The 19304-nt window shown below is 42.8% G+C and overlaps 2 protein-coding genes and 1 non-coding gene across 3 annotated transcripts in view; 1 reads left to right on the forward strand and 2 right to left on the reverse strand.

Moving 5' to 3' along the window:
* Nucleotides 1-16828, forward strand: part of AGGF1 (angiogenic factor with G-patch and FHA domains 1) — a 62597-nt gene extending 45769 nt beyond the window's left edge. Inside the window, exon 15 of the mRNA XM_044916921.1 lies at nt 16792-16828. The gene's annotated coding sequence lies outside the window, so the exon portion shown is untranslated. The remainder of the gene's footprint in view (nt 1-16791) is intronic.
* Nucleotides 605-4916, reverse strand: ZBED3 (zinc finger BED-type containing 3). Its single transcript, XM_021701958.1, has one exon. It carries the CDS (start codon nt 4904-4906, stop codon nt 4223-4225), a length of 684 nt encoding a protein of 227 aa, XP_021557633.1. The 5' UTR covers nt 4907-4916; the 3' UTR covers nt 605-4222.
* On the reverse strand, nt 7829-7966 carry LOC123325447. Its single transcript, XR_006540451.1, has one exon. It is a non-coding gene; the product is annotated as a small nucleolar RNA SNORA47 (small nucleolar RNA).
* Nucleotides 16829-19304: the final 2476 nt, after the last annotated feature.

Raw genomic sequence — 19304 nt, forward strand, 5'->3', positions numbered from 1 at the left:
TTTAAACTTAAAGAAGTGACTGATCACTTTACATCATGGCAGGAGTTCAGGAGTTGGGTTCAGGGCATTCTGCATCCCCATTCCAGCCATCCACCTCCCACTGTGTGCTTGCTCTCAAAGGCAGCACGTGGGTGGCGCTATTAGTAAGCCAGTCACAGAAGTCAGAGAAGCCCTGCTGATCTAGGCAAGGTGTGTCACTGTCACCCATCAGCAATGACAGCTCTCTGTGAGTCGACTGGGTCACAGGCAGAGAGACCAGTGCAGTCCCCATAACCCATCTCTACGTCCTCTGGAGGCCAGCTTGGCTTATTGGTCCTGACAGCCCTTGGGCTTTCACAGATGAGCCAGCGGAAGTCTTTAAGGCCAAAGAGGCACAGTATCTGTTGAGGTTGGAGTCAGGTGACCACCATAGCCACTATCTCCTGATAGTGGGCAAGCCACTCTGGGGCTCATTTTTCTCTTCTGTCAAATGATAGTGTTAGACTGGACAAGGGCTGCATTTCTCTCTAGGCTTCTCTAAAAGTAGGGATTACAACAGTCCTTGTGTTGGGTTTTGTTTATTTTACCTAAGAAAGTGGAATGCTCATGGTCAGGAGTTCTCATTTGAGGAATGTAAATTTTATTTTTGATTATGAAAGTAATTCATGCTTGGTATAAAAAAAGTACAACAGTACAGAAGTATATAAAGCAGAAAGTAAAATCTCTTTGCTTAACTCCCACAGCCAGCACTAAGTTACTAGTCAGGCTAACTATTCCCCCGTCCCCTAAACAGGCTATTGGTGCTCCCATTATTTATCTTTCTTGAGGAAGCAATTGCGATTCTGAAAGTCAGTCTTTGCTGATATTAATAGTTCTAACAGTTGGTGAAATAGAAGAGTAACATTTGCAGAAGATTTCTTCTAAAAAGTTCAAATTCCTCTTATAGCCCAAGTTACACATCCACATGAAGTAGTTATATTTCAGTACTTACGGAAATAACATACTATTTTTAGGATAATGTAAAGATTGTGAAAGACAGAAGAATAAAATACATTAAAATGTTTGTAGCAGTTTTATTGGTGACAGGAATTTGGGGGATGTTCTGATTTCTTCTTAGATTGGGGCAATGCATTTGTGTTACTTGTGTAATGAAAAACATTTTAAGAAAAACATTCCTGATAATGACATACTAGTAGTGATATACTAATTTGGATTCAAACCAAACAGCGCAATAATGGATACTTACTAAATCTTTATTGACTAAACAGCTTAAATTATTACTGCTATTTCCTTCTAAGCTATTTTTTTCTGCTATGAATTCTATTCAGAATTAAAGATAAATGAATAATTATATTAGTAACTGTGGGAAAACTAACTTGTAAAACCTTCAAAACACTGAGGTCAATGCCTCAAATTTATTTATTGGGCAGCTATTATATACAAAGCACTGTGGGAATAGAAGGCTAACCCAAGGGTGCAGGTCTGGCAGGAGAGGGAAGACGAGAACCCATAGAGTCATATGCCAGATGGCCTGTTCGAAGTGTTATGAGATTATAAAATGCCAAGGAGTCCAGAGAAGTAAAAAATCATCTCTAAATAAGGAGTAATCAAGGAAAACTTCATGCAAGCAGTTGAGTTTGAACTTGGTCTTTGAAAATGGGTGGAATTCTTCATACTCAGAGATTGAAGGGGCCTTTTAAGTGGAGGGAAGGCAAACAGGCATAGAGGAGCCAAGATGAGGACATGTCAGGAGGAACAAGGAGTCCGGTTGGGCTGGAGCATATAGTATAGGTAGGAGAGGGGACAGATAAGACTGGCAGCAGGGTGGGGGCACTTGAATGACAAGCTACAAAATCGAAGCTTATTGATGATGGGTGATCTTGGGGTGCCTTTGAGCAGGCATTGTGATACAATCAGTGTTGGCTTAGAACAGTTCCTTTGGTCAAGTTGAGTGTTAGGAAGGGGACAGTTGGGGAAGACAAGGATGGGAAGATGAACCCTAGATGAATGATAAATGAGGCCTGAGGTTGACAGGTGGCATCAGAAGGAAGACAGGTGTGGCACTTTGTAGAAACAGGAACCTAGGATTCAGTGACATGAGTTCAAATCCCACTCTGCCTCAACATTACTTAGCTCCCTGAGCCTCTCTCTTCCTCTGCAAAATAGGCATATGTCATGGGGTTACTGCATGGTAGGCAGTTATTGTAAGCTCAGCACAGCTCTGGCACATGGTGAATGCTCAGTGCATGTTAATGTCACTGACATATTACCTGGAATGAGAGGGAGGAAACTTGGTGTCAGCTCAGTGACTAGCAAGGGAGACAGTACAGCAGCCAGGAACAGCGCATCTGGAGGTAGAGACTGGATTTGGATCTCAACGCTACTTACCAGCTATGATCTTGTGGAAGCTACTTAACGCCTCTTTATCTGTTTCCTTAGCTGTAAATGGGCATAGTATTAATACCTCCTCAGGGAGCTGCTATGAGAATGAAGTGACGTAATGAATGCAGTGTGCAGTATGTACCTGTACATTTTAAGAGCCCAGTAAATGTTAGTTCTTGGGTTAAGGGGTGGGAATGTGGAACTGAACAGATTTGCCCTTTCCTCAGCAGTGGCAGGATATACAAGTAGAGGGGGAGACATGCAGCAGGGGTTGGACATGAGGGACTGAACTGGGAGGAACACTCGAGGCTGGAGTTAGCCAGGAGTCACTGGCACAGAGGTAGATGAGCCAAGAATGAGTGCATAAATTGGCTTAAGCAAACAATCAGACAAACCCAGAATAAAGGACATTCTATAAGACAGATGGCTGGGACTCTCAAAAATGTCATGGAAAAAAAAATAAGGGAGCTGTTCTAGACTAAAAGAGACAAAGTTATAATCAAAAAGTAATGAATGAACCTTGATTGGACCCTGGTTTGTTTTGTTTTGTTTTGTTTTAGAAAAGATAAGACATTTCTGAGACAATTGGGGAATTTTGATTAAGAATTATTTTAGACGCTATTAGGAGATATATATGGTGAAATACTTCTGGATGAAATGTGATGCATGTTTGGGGCAGAGGGCCAAAAAATTAAATAAGGCAGAATATTAACAATTGCTCAGTCTAGGTGGAGGGTGTATGTGGGTGTTCATTGTACTAGCAAGACAAAGGCTGAAAATAAATCATCATATTCAGCTCTTAAGGGTCCAGGGTAGGATGGGAAGCTGATCACTAGTGAAGAATTGACGTATGGGAGGAAGTATAGGCAGCAGGGATAACTGGGCCCCCCTTGGATAGTGTTCAGTGGGGGCAGCCTGTTGTTGAGGAAGAGTAGTCTGGGGAAGGGAGGGAATAAGTCAGAAGAAAGGAGAAACAATAATGGAGCAAAGGTCCAGTAACGGTGGAAGAGGAATGGATGGGAACAGAAAAAGAGACAGAGGTGGCCTCAGATGGGAGGAATGCCTTCCTTCTACTGTGACCCAGAAGCGAGGATTGTGGAGATGTGGGAAACCAAGTTCCCTTCCTAACGAGGGAGTAGATCATGTTTTACTAGTAAGGGAGTGTGAGGTGGGAAAGTGGGGAAACTCACTACAGCTGACACTGGGTGTGAAACGGAAAGAAAACAGCTGGGGTGGGACAGGGTGCACTTGGTATAGTCTGCAAGCTGGGAGGGGAGTACACAGGGGTTCGCTCAGACTGCGCCAATGAGGCACTAGAGAGGACAGGGTAAAGAGCCGTTGTGGAAGCTAAGTGGCCCCCTTTTCAGAACTTCGTGCTGGGCAAACCAATTACCAAAGATTTATTCATTGGGAAAGGAGTAAAACTCTTCTTGGATAAAACGCTTTATCCTCATTTCCAAGCTCCCTCCACCCTGGGTTGCCCTGGCTGGTGTACAGGCACGTAGTATGATAGTCTTTGGTACACAAGGAAGTTTCTGTCCTTTCAAAGTCACCGCGTACGAGACTCCGGGTGACCTAGTCTCACGAAGTTGCTCGAGCTGTCATTCCAAAGGCGGTGGGAAGAAAACCGGCTCCTAAAGGCCAACAGCAAAGGAGGCCACTGGAGCTTGTGCTCCCAGGCATCCTGGGGGGGCCACGGAGCGTTAGTGATTTTTGGTTCGGCCTCCGAAGCGCTTCTCAAGGGCCCACATTTGGAGATGTCGGCGGGCCTGAGATTCAGGTCCCAGGTGAGGCCGGTCCGCGGACCACACTTGGAGTAGCGCTGGCATGGGAGGGACTGGGGTCGCAAAGCGACCACAGCCTACAGGAGGACCTTGGTGATTATAAAGCCGTCCCTCTCCCCCTCCGGCTCTTCTTTGAGCGGAGTCTGCAGCGGGGCAGAGGCGGCGGCCAAGGCGCCTTCGCGGCGGCTCACTTCCCGCAGCCGCGCCTGCAGCGCCTCCCTCTCGGCCTGCAGCTCCCGCCGCGCCTGGGCCGCCGCGCGCTCCTCCTCCTGAAGGGCCCTGCGCCTCCGCTCCAGGGCGCGCTCGCCCTGCTCCACGGCAGCCTCGCGCCGCGCCAGCTCGCGCTCACGCAGGCTGCAGCGCACGGCCAGCGCGCCCATCTGCTCCAGCAGGCGCGCCCAGTCGCCCTCGGCGGGCCCGGGCGGCGGCGGTGGCTGCTGCGCCGGGCAGGGGACGGCGGGCGGCGAGCGGCGGGCGGAGCTCTTCTCCAGCTCCCGCCGGTGCGCGCTCTTGAGGTGCCTCCACAGCGCCGGGGTGCCCGCGTGGAAGCCCGGGCCGCGGCTCACCTGCTCCCCGCACAGCCGGCAGGTGGCCCACTGGCCCGCGGCGTGGCCCGGACGCGCGGGGGCCAGATGAAAGTAGCCCCAGGCCTCGCAGTATTGCGCCCCCAGGCGGCCGGGAGGGGCCGGGGCCAGGCCGGGGAACGGGCCGTCCCGCCCGCCGGTGTCGTCCATGGGCGCCGTCAGCTCGTCACTCCGCATTCTCTCCGCCGCGCCTGCGTTTCGAGGGAGAAGGTAAGGACAGCCACCCGACTAGACACACACTCGCATGCACAACTTCGGCGGCCAGAGGTGGCGGCCTTTTTGTTACACATAAAAATCCGACGGTTCGTTTGCGGGTACCTGGGTTTCTTTTTCATACTATTAACGGTTTAGTCCTCAGGGAATGTTAGCCCTGTCCAGCCCTTCTGCCCTTCACTAGGAGCGCTCTTCAAGATCAGACGGGTCCCCAGCTCACAGGTACTGATACTAAGGAAATGGGAAGCACCAGCTAAATAAGTGCTGTATGTGTGAGTTTTAACTAGTCTCCTTCGCTCTCTTTTAAAAAGGTTCCTCTTCTCAGAGTAAGAGCTTCATTTTGTTTGCTGCTCTCAGTGTTAGGGAACAAACTGTTGGAACGAGCCAAAAGGAAAGCCTTGGGAACGAAGGATTTGTTTCTTAAACTTGAGGGGTGTAAGTGCCCGTGGTGAACAGCCTTTTAAAGACCTTTCAGTGAGGAAATTTTTTTTCAAAATACAAGTCTCTGTTTTGTGACTTTAAAAACAACGTGCTTATGGGGCACCTGGGTGGCTCAGTCGTTGGGCGTCTGCCTTTCGGCTCGGTCATGATCCCAGGGTCCTGGGATCGAGTCCCACATGGGGCTCCTTGCTCGGCGGGGAGCCTGCTTCTCCCTCTGCTGCTCCCTGCCACTCTGCCTATTTGTGATTCCTCTCTCTCTCTCTCTGTGTCAAATAAATAAATTAAATCTTTAAAAACAAAAACAAAAACAAAAAAGCCAACGTGCTTATGAGGAAAATGGCAGTACTAAAAAAACACTAAAACGTTTTAAAAATATACATACTTAGGAAAACAAATATACAAAGCAGTTTTCTGAATTTTTACCTTTAAATTAGTTGGTGGGCCATGTCCTGTGGGCCTTGGGGGGTCCCTGTCATTGCCTCAGAGTTTCCAGCCAATGTCAGTTGTCAGGTAGCAACACTGTAGCATGAATCCTGAGTTCTAAAGAACCATCAGCAGTGCTAGGATAAATTCAGAGGACAGGCAGTGAGTTAAAGAAATTCAGTAAACAGCCCCCTAAACAGATACCAGAATACTGGCTAGCACCACGTTATTCTAGTGTTCTTTTTTTTTCTCGCCCTGTCACAGTTGCTCCAGTTATAAAACAAAAAGAAGTTTTCTGTATTGCTCATCTCCTCTATATATTTATTTATTTATTTATTTAAAAAGATTTTATTTATTTATTTGAGAGAGAGAATGAGAAAGAGAGCACATGAGAGGGGGGAGGGTCTGAGGGAGAAGCAGACTCCCTGCCGAGCAGGGAGCCCGATGCGGGACTCGATCCCGGGACTCCGGGATCATGACCTGAGCCGAAGGCAGTCGCTTAACCAACTGAGCCACCCAGGCGCCCCTCCTCTATATATTTAAAAGATAAAAAGCTTTGTCAATGCTTTTAATTAAGGAAGGAAATAAAAGTAATAGCTGCTTCTCTGTCCAGCAAGTATCTGTGGTTGAAAGGATCCACACACAACCCAGTGACTATCATTGCAAAGTCTTTCCTATTAAAACAGTTTATCACAGAAACAACCTATCAAACAAGGAGGGATAGAAGAGGTGAAGTTTAGTCTTCGGGGAGTAACTTCACGAAGGACCAAATGTGTAATTCTAAACAAATTTGTTTTGAAAATTTAAAAATAATAAGAGAACACGTGGCAGACTTGGAGGTCTTCTGAGAATTTATTTCAGGGGGAAAATCAAGGCCAAGATACATAGTGAGATAGCCAGTGTCCACTTGTACTGTCAGGTTTTGAACCAACAGCTGTGGAGATGATAAAGTTCCAGAATCTCTTTTTTTTTAACGTAACTGGGAATGACAGAAGACACAGTTGGGAACAGGAAAAATAAGTTGCTATAATAGTAGTGGTGTTTAGTGTAAGCTTTTATTTCAGTTGCTAAGAGTCTTGTTACAGATACGTTATAGTTTTCTAAATCTCATTTTTCTCCCCACCAAGCTGTTCTAGTCAGGATCAGGCATCACGTTAAACATATCACTCATATGTTAAAAAAAGGTCACAAACTTACCAGAATCATCAAAAAAGACAAGTGCCAGTCCTCTTCTAACAAAAGAATTAGCTATTTACATATCTTGTGATACAACGGGCATTGATTTGAATATAGTTTCTCATGAAAGCCAATTAGTATAAAAAGTCTTTGGAAATTAAAAGGCTACATTTCCTGCAAGAGATTTACTAAATCCCCAAAGTCCCCAAAGGGGGAGTAATAGGATCAGGAGGGGAGTTACAATTTTCAAGGATAATTTTTTTATGCTTAGTAAACATTATGGTTAGTAAACAGACCAGATTTTAGTATTAGAAACTGTTTTTGGTAACCTAAATTTACCTAAAATTTTTCTATTTTTTTTTTTAGAATTTCATTTCTTCTATATTAGAATCCTCTCTTCACAGAGTTCCTTTTTTTATTACTAGATAGACACAAAGGGGAGACAATAGGATTATGAATTCTTGTATTTTTATAAATTAAAAGAGATTTAAAGGTTTTCTATAATATCAAGACTATTGCTTTGCATTCTGATAATGCTTTCTTGAGCTGGGGGTTGAAAACTATATATAAGCTGCAGACTGTCTTACCTGTGCCAGAGTCTGAGAGTGATCATTACTGATGTGCCCCTAAAAGTGCCAGGGTGACCAATTACTGTCATGCTTTACCTCCCTGCAAGATGTCTCTGGGTTTCTTCAAAATCTGGGATGCCCAGAGGAGTGCCACATACATGAATGCCATCTGTTGTAAGAGCAAGGGTGGAAACAAGAGTGAGAAGCACTGATTTTGATGTCTTAATCCTTTAAATTTAGTGGACTGCCTCATCTGAGCCAGGGACATGCAGCACTGTAAATGTCGGCCAGCACAGCGCTGCCCCTCCAAGGGCGGCAGAGGGACATCCTCTGCCTTGGCAGGCCTTCACTCTCGGAGGTCTTAACCGGTGGAAGGCAGCACAGTACTGAACTGCCTCACCTTCTCAGTCCTCCGCACACAGCTACATCCTGGCTCAATACAGTCTTCTGTTCAGACTAAGTATTTAAACAGTGACCAGCAGTCTGTGGCCATAGGTCATCATAGCCTTCCTAGTTCTGCTAAACAACCCCTGGGCTTGTTTCAACTATCCCTACAGTACAGAGGGAGAGAAGCCTCCTAGTCAGCTATCTTGGCTTGGGACAGAGGCCTCAGCAACTTCAGCCACAACCCTAATACACAAAGAGCTCTTACAAACTGACAAGAAAAAGACAAACAACCCAATAAAAAAAAATGGGCAAGAAATATGAGTAGGCAAATGACCTAAGAACAAAATCAGATGGCCAAGAAATTTGTGAAAGGATTCACATCACTTACATTCAGGGAAGTGCTATTAAAGTAATAGTAAGGTCTCATTTTAGATCCATCACACTAACAAAAACGAAGAGGTCTGTCAGCCAAAGCTAGAAGGGAGGCAAAGAAAAGGGTATGTTCATGCATTACTAGTGGAGATGTGGAAGCTTTTAGGAAAGCAGTCTGGCAATTTCTGTTAATTAAAAATAGATATAATCGGGGATCCCCTTCTTGGGAATCTATTCTGTAGAACTAAAAGTACTAATACATAAAGTATTATGTATTAGGATGTTTATTACAGTATTATCTGGAATGGCAAAAAACTGGAAACACAGGAATGCCTGTCAGCTGGAGAATGGCTGGGTAAATGATGTGTGTTCACACCTGGGAATATTGTGCAGCCATTAAAAAGGACGGATTGGAGCTCTGCTAGAAGACCTAGAGGGATTTCTGAAGGAACTCTTCTGGGAGAAAAGCCAAATGCAGAAAAATATGTATAATATGATGTCATTATTCTTAAATAATATACAGATCTGCGTAGGATATATAAAGATTATATATATATATGAAGAAAAATGAGGAAGATACACTGTCGGTTGATGAGTGGCAGCTGGTGTGAAAAGAGAAAGGGAAGAGGTAAACACAGAAGGAAGAGTAAAAAGGTCCTAAGAAAGCATGCACATTTGTGGATACATTTAGGTAGACTATGTATATGGCAGGATCTACACATAATGTGGAGAGCGAGATGGAGTCACTCACATCAAGCAGTGATGTCATGAATGAGGAAAGCAGACAAGGGTGATGAGCTGAGAATAAATATCACTAAAACTCTTCACAGCCTGTTGGCATCCAGAAGTGATGACCAGCAAAGCCAAGAGAGCCTGGATGAACCGAGAACTGATGATTGGTAGAATCCGAAGTCTGGAAGGGCTAGACTGATCAAACTCCTTTAAAAAGGGAAGATTTTTGCAGCAAACTGTCATATTCTCCAGACACTGACCCTTCCACGTCTGACCGCATCAGAAAGGCAACTGCCACCGAAGGTCCTGCCCAGTCGATCTCTGAACATAATAGAGATCCTCCCCTGCTTGAACATACTAAGCAGGAAGCACTGAGTGGACCCACACCGGTCGAGACCTCATCTCAGCTGTGTGCTTGTAGACTGACTTTGCATTGGGTTCATTAACTTACCCTATTTTATCTTGTTTGTTATGTGACTTTTATACTGTACTTGGTTTTGTGTGTTGTATATGAAGCCAAGGTAAATGCGCAGTGAAATGTCATTGAGTTTGGAATTCTGAACCTGCTTTTACAATTATGTTAACCTTGCTTTATGATTCAATAAAGCTGACATTATGGAAAGACACAATCTGTGTATACGCCTTCATAGAGTAGCTCCCCAACAATGTAAATACAAAGTAATTTTCTAAAACAATCCTCAGGCCCGTGAGTCCATGTTGGGCCAGGCAGCCTGAACTACGGAGACTGGAGAGGACAGTCCCGTGAGGCATAGCACTGCCATCTGGCCCTGGAGGGACCCCAGTGTGTGAGGTTGCTCGGCATCAGGAGGTTTGCTGGCCCTGCTTGAACAGAAAGGAGATTCTGTATACATAAGAGATGTAGGTACCTGGGAGGAATGCCCACCTGCCCCATCCCCCTGGCACAGGCAGGCACTCAAGGGATGCTGCCTTCAATGCAATGAACTTAACTACTTTTCTTAGACCCAGCTCACTAAATCCCAATCTCTCCATCTGTCAAGGAAAATGATAAGATTATCTGCCTCTAAACCTGTGGCTGAAATCAAATAATGCAAATGATCTCGCTTTTGGATTCTCCAGTGCTATATAACTTCAGGGCATGAACAAAAAGAAGCTACCAGTATTTACTGCTCAGACACACCCACATTAAGATCTTAGTGGCTAAAGACCGTGTTATTTCTCTCTCTGACATTGTTACTCAGTAGAGTAGACGGTTTAAGTTGGAAAAATTCTCTCGAGGATTTTTTAATATAAAAAGCAAAAAAGAATCACAGATCCACCTTCCCTCCCCAACCAAATTTATTTTCATTTCGTAAATTGACTTTCATGCAAAATAGGTCGCTCCTGTCTCAGGTAGAAAATAATGGGGAGGTCTGGTTACCTGGAGCCCTGCGATATGTATTACTTCCTTACCAAGTAACCAAGAAAAACGCACACCTATTAACTACATGGTTAGCTAACATGAAGAAAATGAAAAATAAGAGCTCCCTTAATTTTTTCTTAAACAGTTTTTAAATTACCAGAAAGGTGCCAGTGAATGTGATTATTTTGCTTACAATCCATTCACTCCATCCACTCTCATTCGAATTGCTCATTGTGCACCTGCTCATCTGAGGTCAGACAAGGGCTTGCTGCCTGCCCAGGATGCCATAATAATTATTATTATTAATAATAAATAATTAGCCTTGACAATTGAAATATCAAGGAAACCACAATTCAGACGCTTCCAGCAATAATTCTGATACATATGCTAAAGGTCAGAGCACTGTTCACTCATGAGGGTGAATTCCATCACACGATGTCCATACTGAGGAAAGGGTGGGTCTTGGGGGCCCTAACACAAATGTTCAAGCAGACACTCCTGCTTCAGCATCTCTTCCCTTCCTGACCTCCTTCAGGGCCCCAAATTCACAAAAAACATATTGCCACTAGTGCTGATGCTCATAAAGTTCCAATTCTTTAGTCTTATAACTAGGCTTCCAAGCTCATATTTTAAAAAAATATTTCCTGATGCTAAATGAAAGTAGCTAGCATGAAATTAATTTAATAGTGGAAATGTTTTAGTCCAATTTCGGGGAAGGGGAAAAAGCTGAGAGAAAAGTAGATTTTAGTTATTTCATGGAAGGGGGAGAGTAGTATTGTTGGTACCACACCTCTAAACTCTCCCATAGTGAATTTCATTTGAGTATCCATTATCTGGAAGGAATGATAAGTTTAAGCCTGTGGAAGATAATAAATTCACATTAATTATTTCAAACTGCATTTGAAGTTTTATTTGCAGTTCTCCAAAGTTATAGTCTTCTAATAATCTATCAGATTAAAACCCAGATTCTTCAGTATCCTCTCCCTGAATACCAATATAGAGAATAAGGGAGATCAAAACCCAGATGAATAATTTGTGTAAATATGGGTGTACATACATATAATATATGACTATAACATTAAGAATCATCCTATAAAATACCCACGGAAGTTAATTTTATTATTTTATACTTATGCTTGAACACATACAAAATATTAGGCTAAAGGCCAAAGAACGAGGCAATGTTCTCAAAAGGGAATAGCAAATGAACTGTAGCTCTGTTTGTCCTTCCACAGCCAAGGCTAATCACTTCAGATGGATTAATCTGGCAGAGTTGTAAACAAATACCTGACTTTGAGCCTGGGTCTTAGGTAAGAAATTCACACTAATGTGAAATCCACACAGACTTGGGTGGAAACACTAAAAGCACCATGGAGATGGGGGCAGGGATTCCTGTTTGAGCACTTGGCTCCTATTTGGCTTCTCCTCTCCAAAATGAGAAACATTAAGAAAGTCTCATTTAGGGACGCCTGGGTGGCTCAGTCGGTTAAGCGTCTGCCTTCAGCTCAGGTCATGATCCCAGGGTCCTGGGATGGAGTCCCGCATCGGGCTCCCTGCTCCGCGGGGAGCCTGCTTCTCCCTCTGCCTCTGCCTCTCTCTCTATCTCTCATGAATAAATAAATAAAATCTTTAAAAAAAAAAAAGTCTCATTTACTTCACCCACCCGTAACTTAATCAAAGCAGAACATAATAAATAATTAGCCTTGACAATTGAAATATCAAGGAAACCACAATTCATTCACCTGTTACTTGTCCATCTCTTTGAAATATTAGTTTACTACCATGGATTCATCTATTTATAAACAGATCCAGCCAATCAGAAAAATTAGTCTGGAATCACAAGGCTGAAGACTTAGATGAAGTGAAAAAGCAAAAAAATGCCTCCAAACTGTGAAGTGTGGATACTTAGGCAATACATGGATAAGTGTGAAAATACTTAGATAAATGTTACACATGGACTGTAAAAAATGTACTGGACCCACAGCTAATTGTATGATGAGTCAGAGATGTTCTCTGAATGTGTTAAGCCAAACTCTTAGATACCTCTACCATTAGCTAAAAGGCCAGATGTATTCTATTAATGCATTTTTAAAAATGAAAAGCTTCTACCCTAAACTGGACCTTTATTTTAGGTCTACATGACTTTAATACATGTTCCTCAAAAGAAGGGTGTTGATTCCTTTTGTCTTGTAAAACGCATACTTTAATATGAATTACAGGAATTTAAAGCTGCCCTACTTTGAAGTCCTTTGTAATACAAAGAATTTTTAATTGAGAATTACCTTGTTTTGGCTCTTGGCCATTTTACACATTGTTGCATACTTTTTATTGTCCTTTGCCTCAAGCTAGTTTTGGCCAAAAAGAGTGTACAAATAATACATGAACGCAAAGTGCATAAAATAATTACCCTAATTATGTCAATTTATTAAGCTTTTTTTACAATAGCTTCTGTTTAACACCATATTCATGTAGTCTGGGCTAATTTGAAGTTTGGATAGTAGTTATTTTTTTCTTTCAAGAAAGGAAAAACAATTTTGGTAAGCTTCGGGCATTTGGCTACTGTCAGTAGTTACAGCAAACTGCTTCTCTATACTCAGAGAGGATCGGAAAATTCTTTTGTTTGAGCACCATGGAGATGGGGGCAGGGATTCCTGTTTGAGCATTTGGCTCGTATTTGGCTTCTCCTCTCCAAAATGAGAAACATTAAGAAAGTCTCAGAGAAAGAGCACACTACAGGGCATGCAACCATTTGCCACTGTTAAAAGTCTGACTGCAAAAAGGCAATTTTACTTAGGAAAGCAGATGATTTTCGATATTCTCAAATAACTTTTTTGAAAGGAGACTGGGAGCAAAAACGAGGTGCTGAAAGAAGCTGAACAGTGCCTTTAGGCAGAATCCGGGGCCACATGCGTCTTTTATACTAGGGACAACCTGAGCACAGAGAAGGAAGGGCACGTCCGGCAGCCCGTGCGCAAGCCAGCCTGTGATAATAGCGCACAGTGGCGTTTGCGGGTTGCTGGCTCACCTGCGGCCCCCGAGGCCCGGGACTGGTCCCCATTCCCTTAGCCGCCCCACTTCTCCCCCAGCCCCTGGTGGGCCGCGACCCGCCCAGGCCTCCGGGAGCGCGGCCGCCTACGTGGCGGCGCACACTCACCCCATCACCCCCAAAGCGCGGCAGGAGCAAGAGGCGGGCTAGAAGTCTGGGATCGCGGGTCCCCTCCAGGATCCTCGCAGACATTTTGTTCTGTGCAGAAACCTCCGCGCGTATCCCTTAAAGACACAGCGCTCAATTCACGCATCTGGGGGTGAAAGGGGGAGGGTAACATGTGACCTATAGGGGAAAGGGCTGGAGAGTCACTCCTTAGCCATCCAGGTCCACGAGTGACAGACCTCGTTTGCCAAGGTTTAAAAATGATGCACTTGTTTAGTGCTTTTTAAAAATGTAATTTTTATTTTATACTTATACATTAACCTTCCAAGACCTGGATTCCTGTCTTGAGTCAGAGTGCAGTTTGCATCCTTTCAGGTTCAAGGTATCTGATGGTTCAAGTTGTTAAAAGAAACCCGCCGAACCAAGGTCTGGACAGGGCTCGTTGGTGTTCTAGAACTTAATAACGCTAGTGTATCAGCTTTCGATGGATTATGTTGAGGTAACAACGCCTACAACTCGGTGATTTACAATAAGAAAGATTCATTTCTCAAGCAAATTACATCTGCTACATCTATTCCACTAGTTTCCTTTACTCCAGGCTCCAGGTTGAAAGATCAACTTTTTTGGGGGGATACACTCACTTCACCGTGTGCTGGAACCAACTTTAGGGAAGAAGAGTCCTGATTTGTAGTGTTATTTCCATGATGTAAATACTCCCACCGTGGCTGATTTCAAGCTACTTTTAACAAGTTTAGCAAGTGACTTGCCAAATTTCTGGAAATGTTACAATCAGCTCTTATACACCACCTGCACATGCTGCTCCTAAAACAAAACAGCTCACATTCTGAGCACCCCAATTCTGTTCACATTTTATTGGCCAAAGCAAGTCATATGGCAAAGCTTGCTGTCAATGGGGCCAGAAAGTGTACTCTCAAAAAAAAAAAAAAAAAAAACCTTGCAAGTCGTATAACAATGGGCAGAGATTATATAATCCTTTTAAAAGGAGGACAGGGAATTAGTGATTACAATATTATAATCCACTTTACATGCTTCGGTTCAAGTAATTTTTTTTCAACCTCATTTTTTCTATAAATTAGAAAAATGTCTAAGTGTCAAAGTCCATTAATGGAGTTTCTCCCTACCATTTCAAGAATGGTTTCAGAAGAAACTGGTTGGGTATCTTAAAAGGGATAATTTTGCAAAGTGAAAGTAAACTATTAGGTTGACATTTTTCTTCTCAGAAGGACACTTACTGCTGTGGACATCAATTAAAAGAATAGTAACTAGTATAAATGAATCTGGTTAAGTCATCTCTTATTTGTTGCTTAATTCAAAAACAGATTTTTAAAGATTATTGTATCTGGCAATTCTTTTAACAGGAGGCTTTATTACTTTGAATACTTTAAAAATCCTTTGGCTTTAGACTGACCATGTAATGAGATACATGGTATTTTCATTAGTTCATGGAACAGTTTTTAGTAAGTGCTGGTTATGAGCAAAGCACTATTCTAAACCTGAGTAGGAGTCTGGAGATTCTAGAGATCGTTCAGTGAGATAGTAAGATAAATGCAACTCAAAGAAGAAAATGGAAAATGATGTAAAAGGAAACTTTCAAGCGCCACACTAATTTGAAAACAGCTACATTTTTTTTTTTTTTTTAAAACTGGCAACATTTGAGCAAGACTTGAAAAAGTGTAGGATTTGGACTCCTGGAATTACGTTTGTTATCCTAGCAAGATGTGTTTTGGATTTATTTTTGAAGTCCAGAGAAATGGAGCCTGTCTTTTCTGTGTTTGAGTCAATGCTTAAACTTCCTTATAAGCTAAAATCTCTTTCTTGTAGTTTTAAATTTTATTTTATTTTATTTTATTTTTATTTTTAAGATTTTATTTATTTATTTGACACAGAGAGACACAGCGAGAGAGGGAACACAAGCAGGGGGAGAGGGAGAGGGAGAAGCAGGCTTCCCGCTGAGCAGGGAGCCCGACGCGGGGCTCCATCCCAGGACCCTGAGATCATGACCTGAGCCGACGGCAGATGCTTAAGGACTGAGCCTCCCAGGTGCCTCTTAAATTAAATTTTAAATAAATTATAAAATATATCTCAAATATCTAATAACTCTTCTTTGTCCCACATTCTTTGTTCAAGTTTCAGCATGAAAAATGCTCTTTAGTTCTTTCTTTGGTAGTGGCAGTTCCCCTAACTTTCGTCAACCATTTAACAATAAATAAATAACATTTCGTTTTCATCGGAAGACCTCATTTCTATCCCCTGCTCTAGAAGTTGGCAAAGCATAAAGACCTGCATTTCATTGGTAACACAGAACATTTACCCCCCAGATGCTTCCCAAAGATTATAGCCTTGAAATCTGCTGTCTGACCTTACCAAAAACCCATCATGAGAAGACTGTTTATGGAGATTACCTCACAGACATAAAATTATAGAGCTGTGTACTTGGAACATACTCTTTTGGTACGTTCTATATGTGCATTTGGTCTGTAGTTTCCTTGTGACGTATTTGTCTGGTTTTGGTGTCAGAGTAATACTGGCCTTATAAAATGAGTTGAAAAGTATTCCTTCCTCTTCTCTTTTCGGGAAGAGTTTGTGAAGAATTGGTATTCTTTTTTAAATGTTTGATAGAGGGGCGCCTGGGTGGCTCAGTCGGTTAAGCGTCTGCCTTCGGCTCAGGTCATGATTTCAGGGTCCTGGGATCGAGCCCCGTGTTGGACTCCCTGCTCAGTGGGGAGTCTGCTTCTCCCTCTGCCCCTCCCCGCCTTGTGCTCGCTTGCTCTCTCTCTCTCTCTCTCTCTGTCTCTCTCAAATAAACTAAATTTAAAAAATCTTAAAAAAAAGATAAGTGGTAGAATTCCACAGTGAAGCCATCTGGGCCTGGGCTTTATGAATAGTTTTTTGGTTACTAATTCAATCTTTTCATTTTTTAGGTCTACTCAGATCATCTCTTTCTTCTTGAGTCAGTTTTGGTAGTTTGTATCTTTCTAGGAATTTGTCCATTTCATCCAAGTTATCTAATGTGTTGGTATACAGTTGTACCTAGTATTCCTTTATAGTCCTTTTTATTTCTGTGAAGTTGGTAATAATGTCTCTTCTTCATTTCTGATTCCTGGATGTGCACCTTGTAGGAAATAGCTGCATAAAATTTATTATTGGGGCAAGTGTCATGATGTCATCAACTATAGTCGTGAATTGATTCCCGAAGTTTTTTTCTGTAGGACCCAGTGGAGACCATTCTCTGAACTCTCAGCGTCATGAAAAGCTCTGTATCCCCTGAACAAGTAAGGATCTTTTAATCCTGTGGGCCCTGTGGATCATGTAACAGTTTCCTGCTTCAGCTGCTAGGAAGAGACTAAGAGTCAAATATATGGGATGCCTACTCTATATTAGTTTTCTAGTGCTCCTGTAACAAATTACCACAAATTAAGTGGCTTAAACAATAGGAATTTATTCTCTCACAGTTCTGAAGGTTGTAAGTCCAAAATCAAGGTGTCAGCAGGGCCATAGTCTGTCTAAAACCTGTAGGGAAAATCCTTCTTTGCCTATTCCTAGCTTCTGGTGGTGGCCAGCCATCCTTGGTTTCCAGCCGTATCACTCCAGTCTCTACCTTTGTTGTCACATACCCTTCCTGTGTATCTGTGTCTAAGTTTCCCTCTTCTTGTAAAGACACCAGTCATATTGGGGGAGACTGGCTGGCTCAGTTGGTGGAGCATGTGACTCTTGATCTCGGGGTTGTGGGTTCGAGCCCCATATTGGGTGTAGAGATTACTTAAAATCTTAAACAAATAAAATAAAAAATAGGGGCGGCTGGGTGGCTCAGTTGGTTAAGTGTCTGCCTTTGGCTCAGGTCATGATCCTAGGGTCCTGGGATCAAGCCCATGTCGGGCTCCGTGCTCAGCGCTCAGCGGAGAGTCTGCTTCTCCCTCTCCCTCTGCCCCTCCCCCCCACCCCTGCTCTCTCCCCGCTCGTAGGCGTGAGTGCACTCTCTCTCTCTCAAATAAATAAATAAAATCTTAAAATAAATAAATAAATAAAGGCACCAGTCATATTGGATTAAACCCCACCCTAATGACCTTCTCTTAATTTGATTACCTTTGCAAACATCCTATTTCCAAATAAGGCCACATTCACAGGTACCTGGGGTTAGGATGTCAGCACCTTTTTTTGCAGGGAGGGGTACACAATTCAACTTGTAACACTTACCTACCAGTTCCATATGGTCAACTTTCTTTGTGCTAATCTTTTATTTTCCTTTTGTCCTGATTCCCTGGATTACTTAGTTTTTTCTTAATTGTATGCCTCTTGGCAGAATCTGAAGGGAAGAGGGCAGGCAGGAAGGAAGACAGGAGAGGAAGTGAGGGAGGAAGAAAAGTTTGCCAAGAAAAATCAGACCTGGAACTTGGGGAACAGAGTTGCAGGAATGGGCAATGGGATGGGGAAGATTGGCTGGAAAAGTGTTCTCAGAATTACTCGTGTGTGTGGGGGTGGGGGAGTGGGAGAAGTGGTTAGCAGCTGCTTACAGCTTAGCTGACCTAGAGAAAAGTGGGACGTAGTTTGAAGAGCTGAGGATTGGGAGAAGGGTATGATCTAGCGACCTTTAAGAAATTATTTATTTATTTACTTACTTAATTCCTATATAGTTAACATATAGTGTTATATTAGTTTCACGTGTACAATATAGTGATTCAACAATTCTATACATTACTCAGTGCTCATCATGATAACTGTACTCTTTATGCCCATCACCTATTTCTCCCATCCCCACACCCACCTCCCCTCTGGTAACCATCAGTTTGTTTTCTATAGTTAAGAGTCTATTTTTGGTTTGTCTCTTTTTTCTTTGTTCATTTGTTTTGTTTCTTAAATTCCACGTATGAGTGAAATCACATGATATTTGTCTTTCTCTGACTTATTTCATTTAGCAGTATACTCTAGCTCCGTCCACGTTGTTGCAAGTGGCAAGATTTCATTTGACCTAGCTACTTATAATACCCATATTAATAGACAATTTTGGATCCAGGTTTTGTGGTGCTTGGAAGCTTATATAGTGTTCAGAATCCATGTATTCTAGTTACTGGGGACACAGACCCATATATCATTGATTTAATGTATACAATTTATCCTAGAGGCCAGTGCCCTAACCTCATGGGATATCATTCCCCAAATGACACCTTAGCTGACGTTTAATAAACTGTTCTAATGGTGTATCAGGCTAGCTGCTTCTAGATGTATATATTTTATAGGATCAGCCAAAGCTACTGAATAAACCAGCATTTCCTCTTTCATCTGTTCCTCATCTTAATCCATTACAGTTGAGAACTTTTATCCTTCAGTTACAGCACACCAAGGGTATCATCACGCCCTTACCCATAGAAATGGGGTCCTTGTTACTATCAGAGGGCTAAATAATCCAGTTCCAAAATCCCATCCTGAGGTTTGGAGGTTCAGAATTTTTGAGCTTCTACTTTCTGGAGCCACTCTGGTACCTTTCTTAGCTGGGGCTCCCCCAAATGCAGTGACTGAGACAAGAGCTAAATGCGGGTGGTCTGAGAGGTGATCACAGGAAGCAGGCCTGGGGCAGCAGGGAGAGTAAGAAAGAAATGCTTGCCAAAATGAAGAGGCTTAATTTGTTAACTATGAATGTGTGTCTTTCATATAATGTCTTCATTTTATATTTGTAATTACAATTGTAACAAAAGTTATTCCTACGTAGTGAAC

Source organism: Neomonachus schauinslandi, chromosome 7 (genome assembly GCF_002201575.2).
Source record: "Neomonachus schauinslandi chromosome 7, ASM220157v2, whole genome shotgun sequence".
NCBI lineage: Eukaryota > Metazoa > Chordata > Mammalia > Carnivora > Phocidae > Neomonachus > Neomonachus schauinslandi.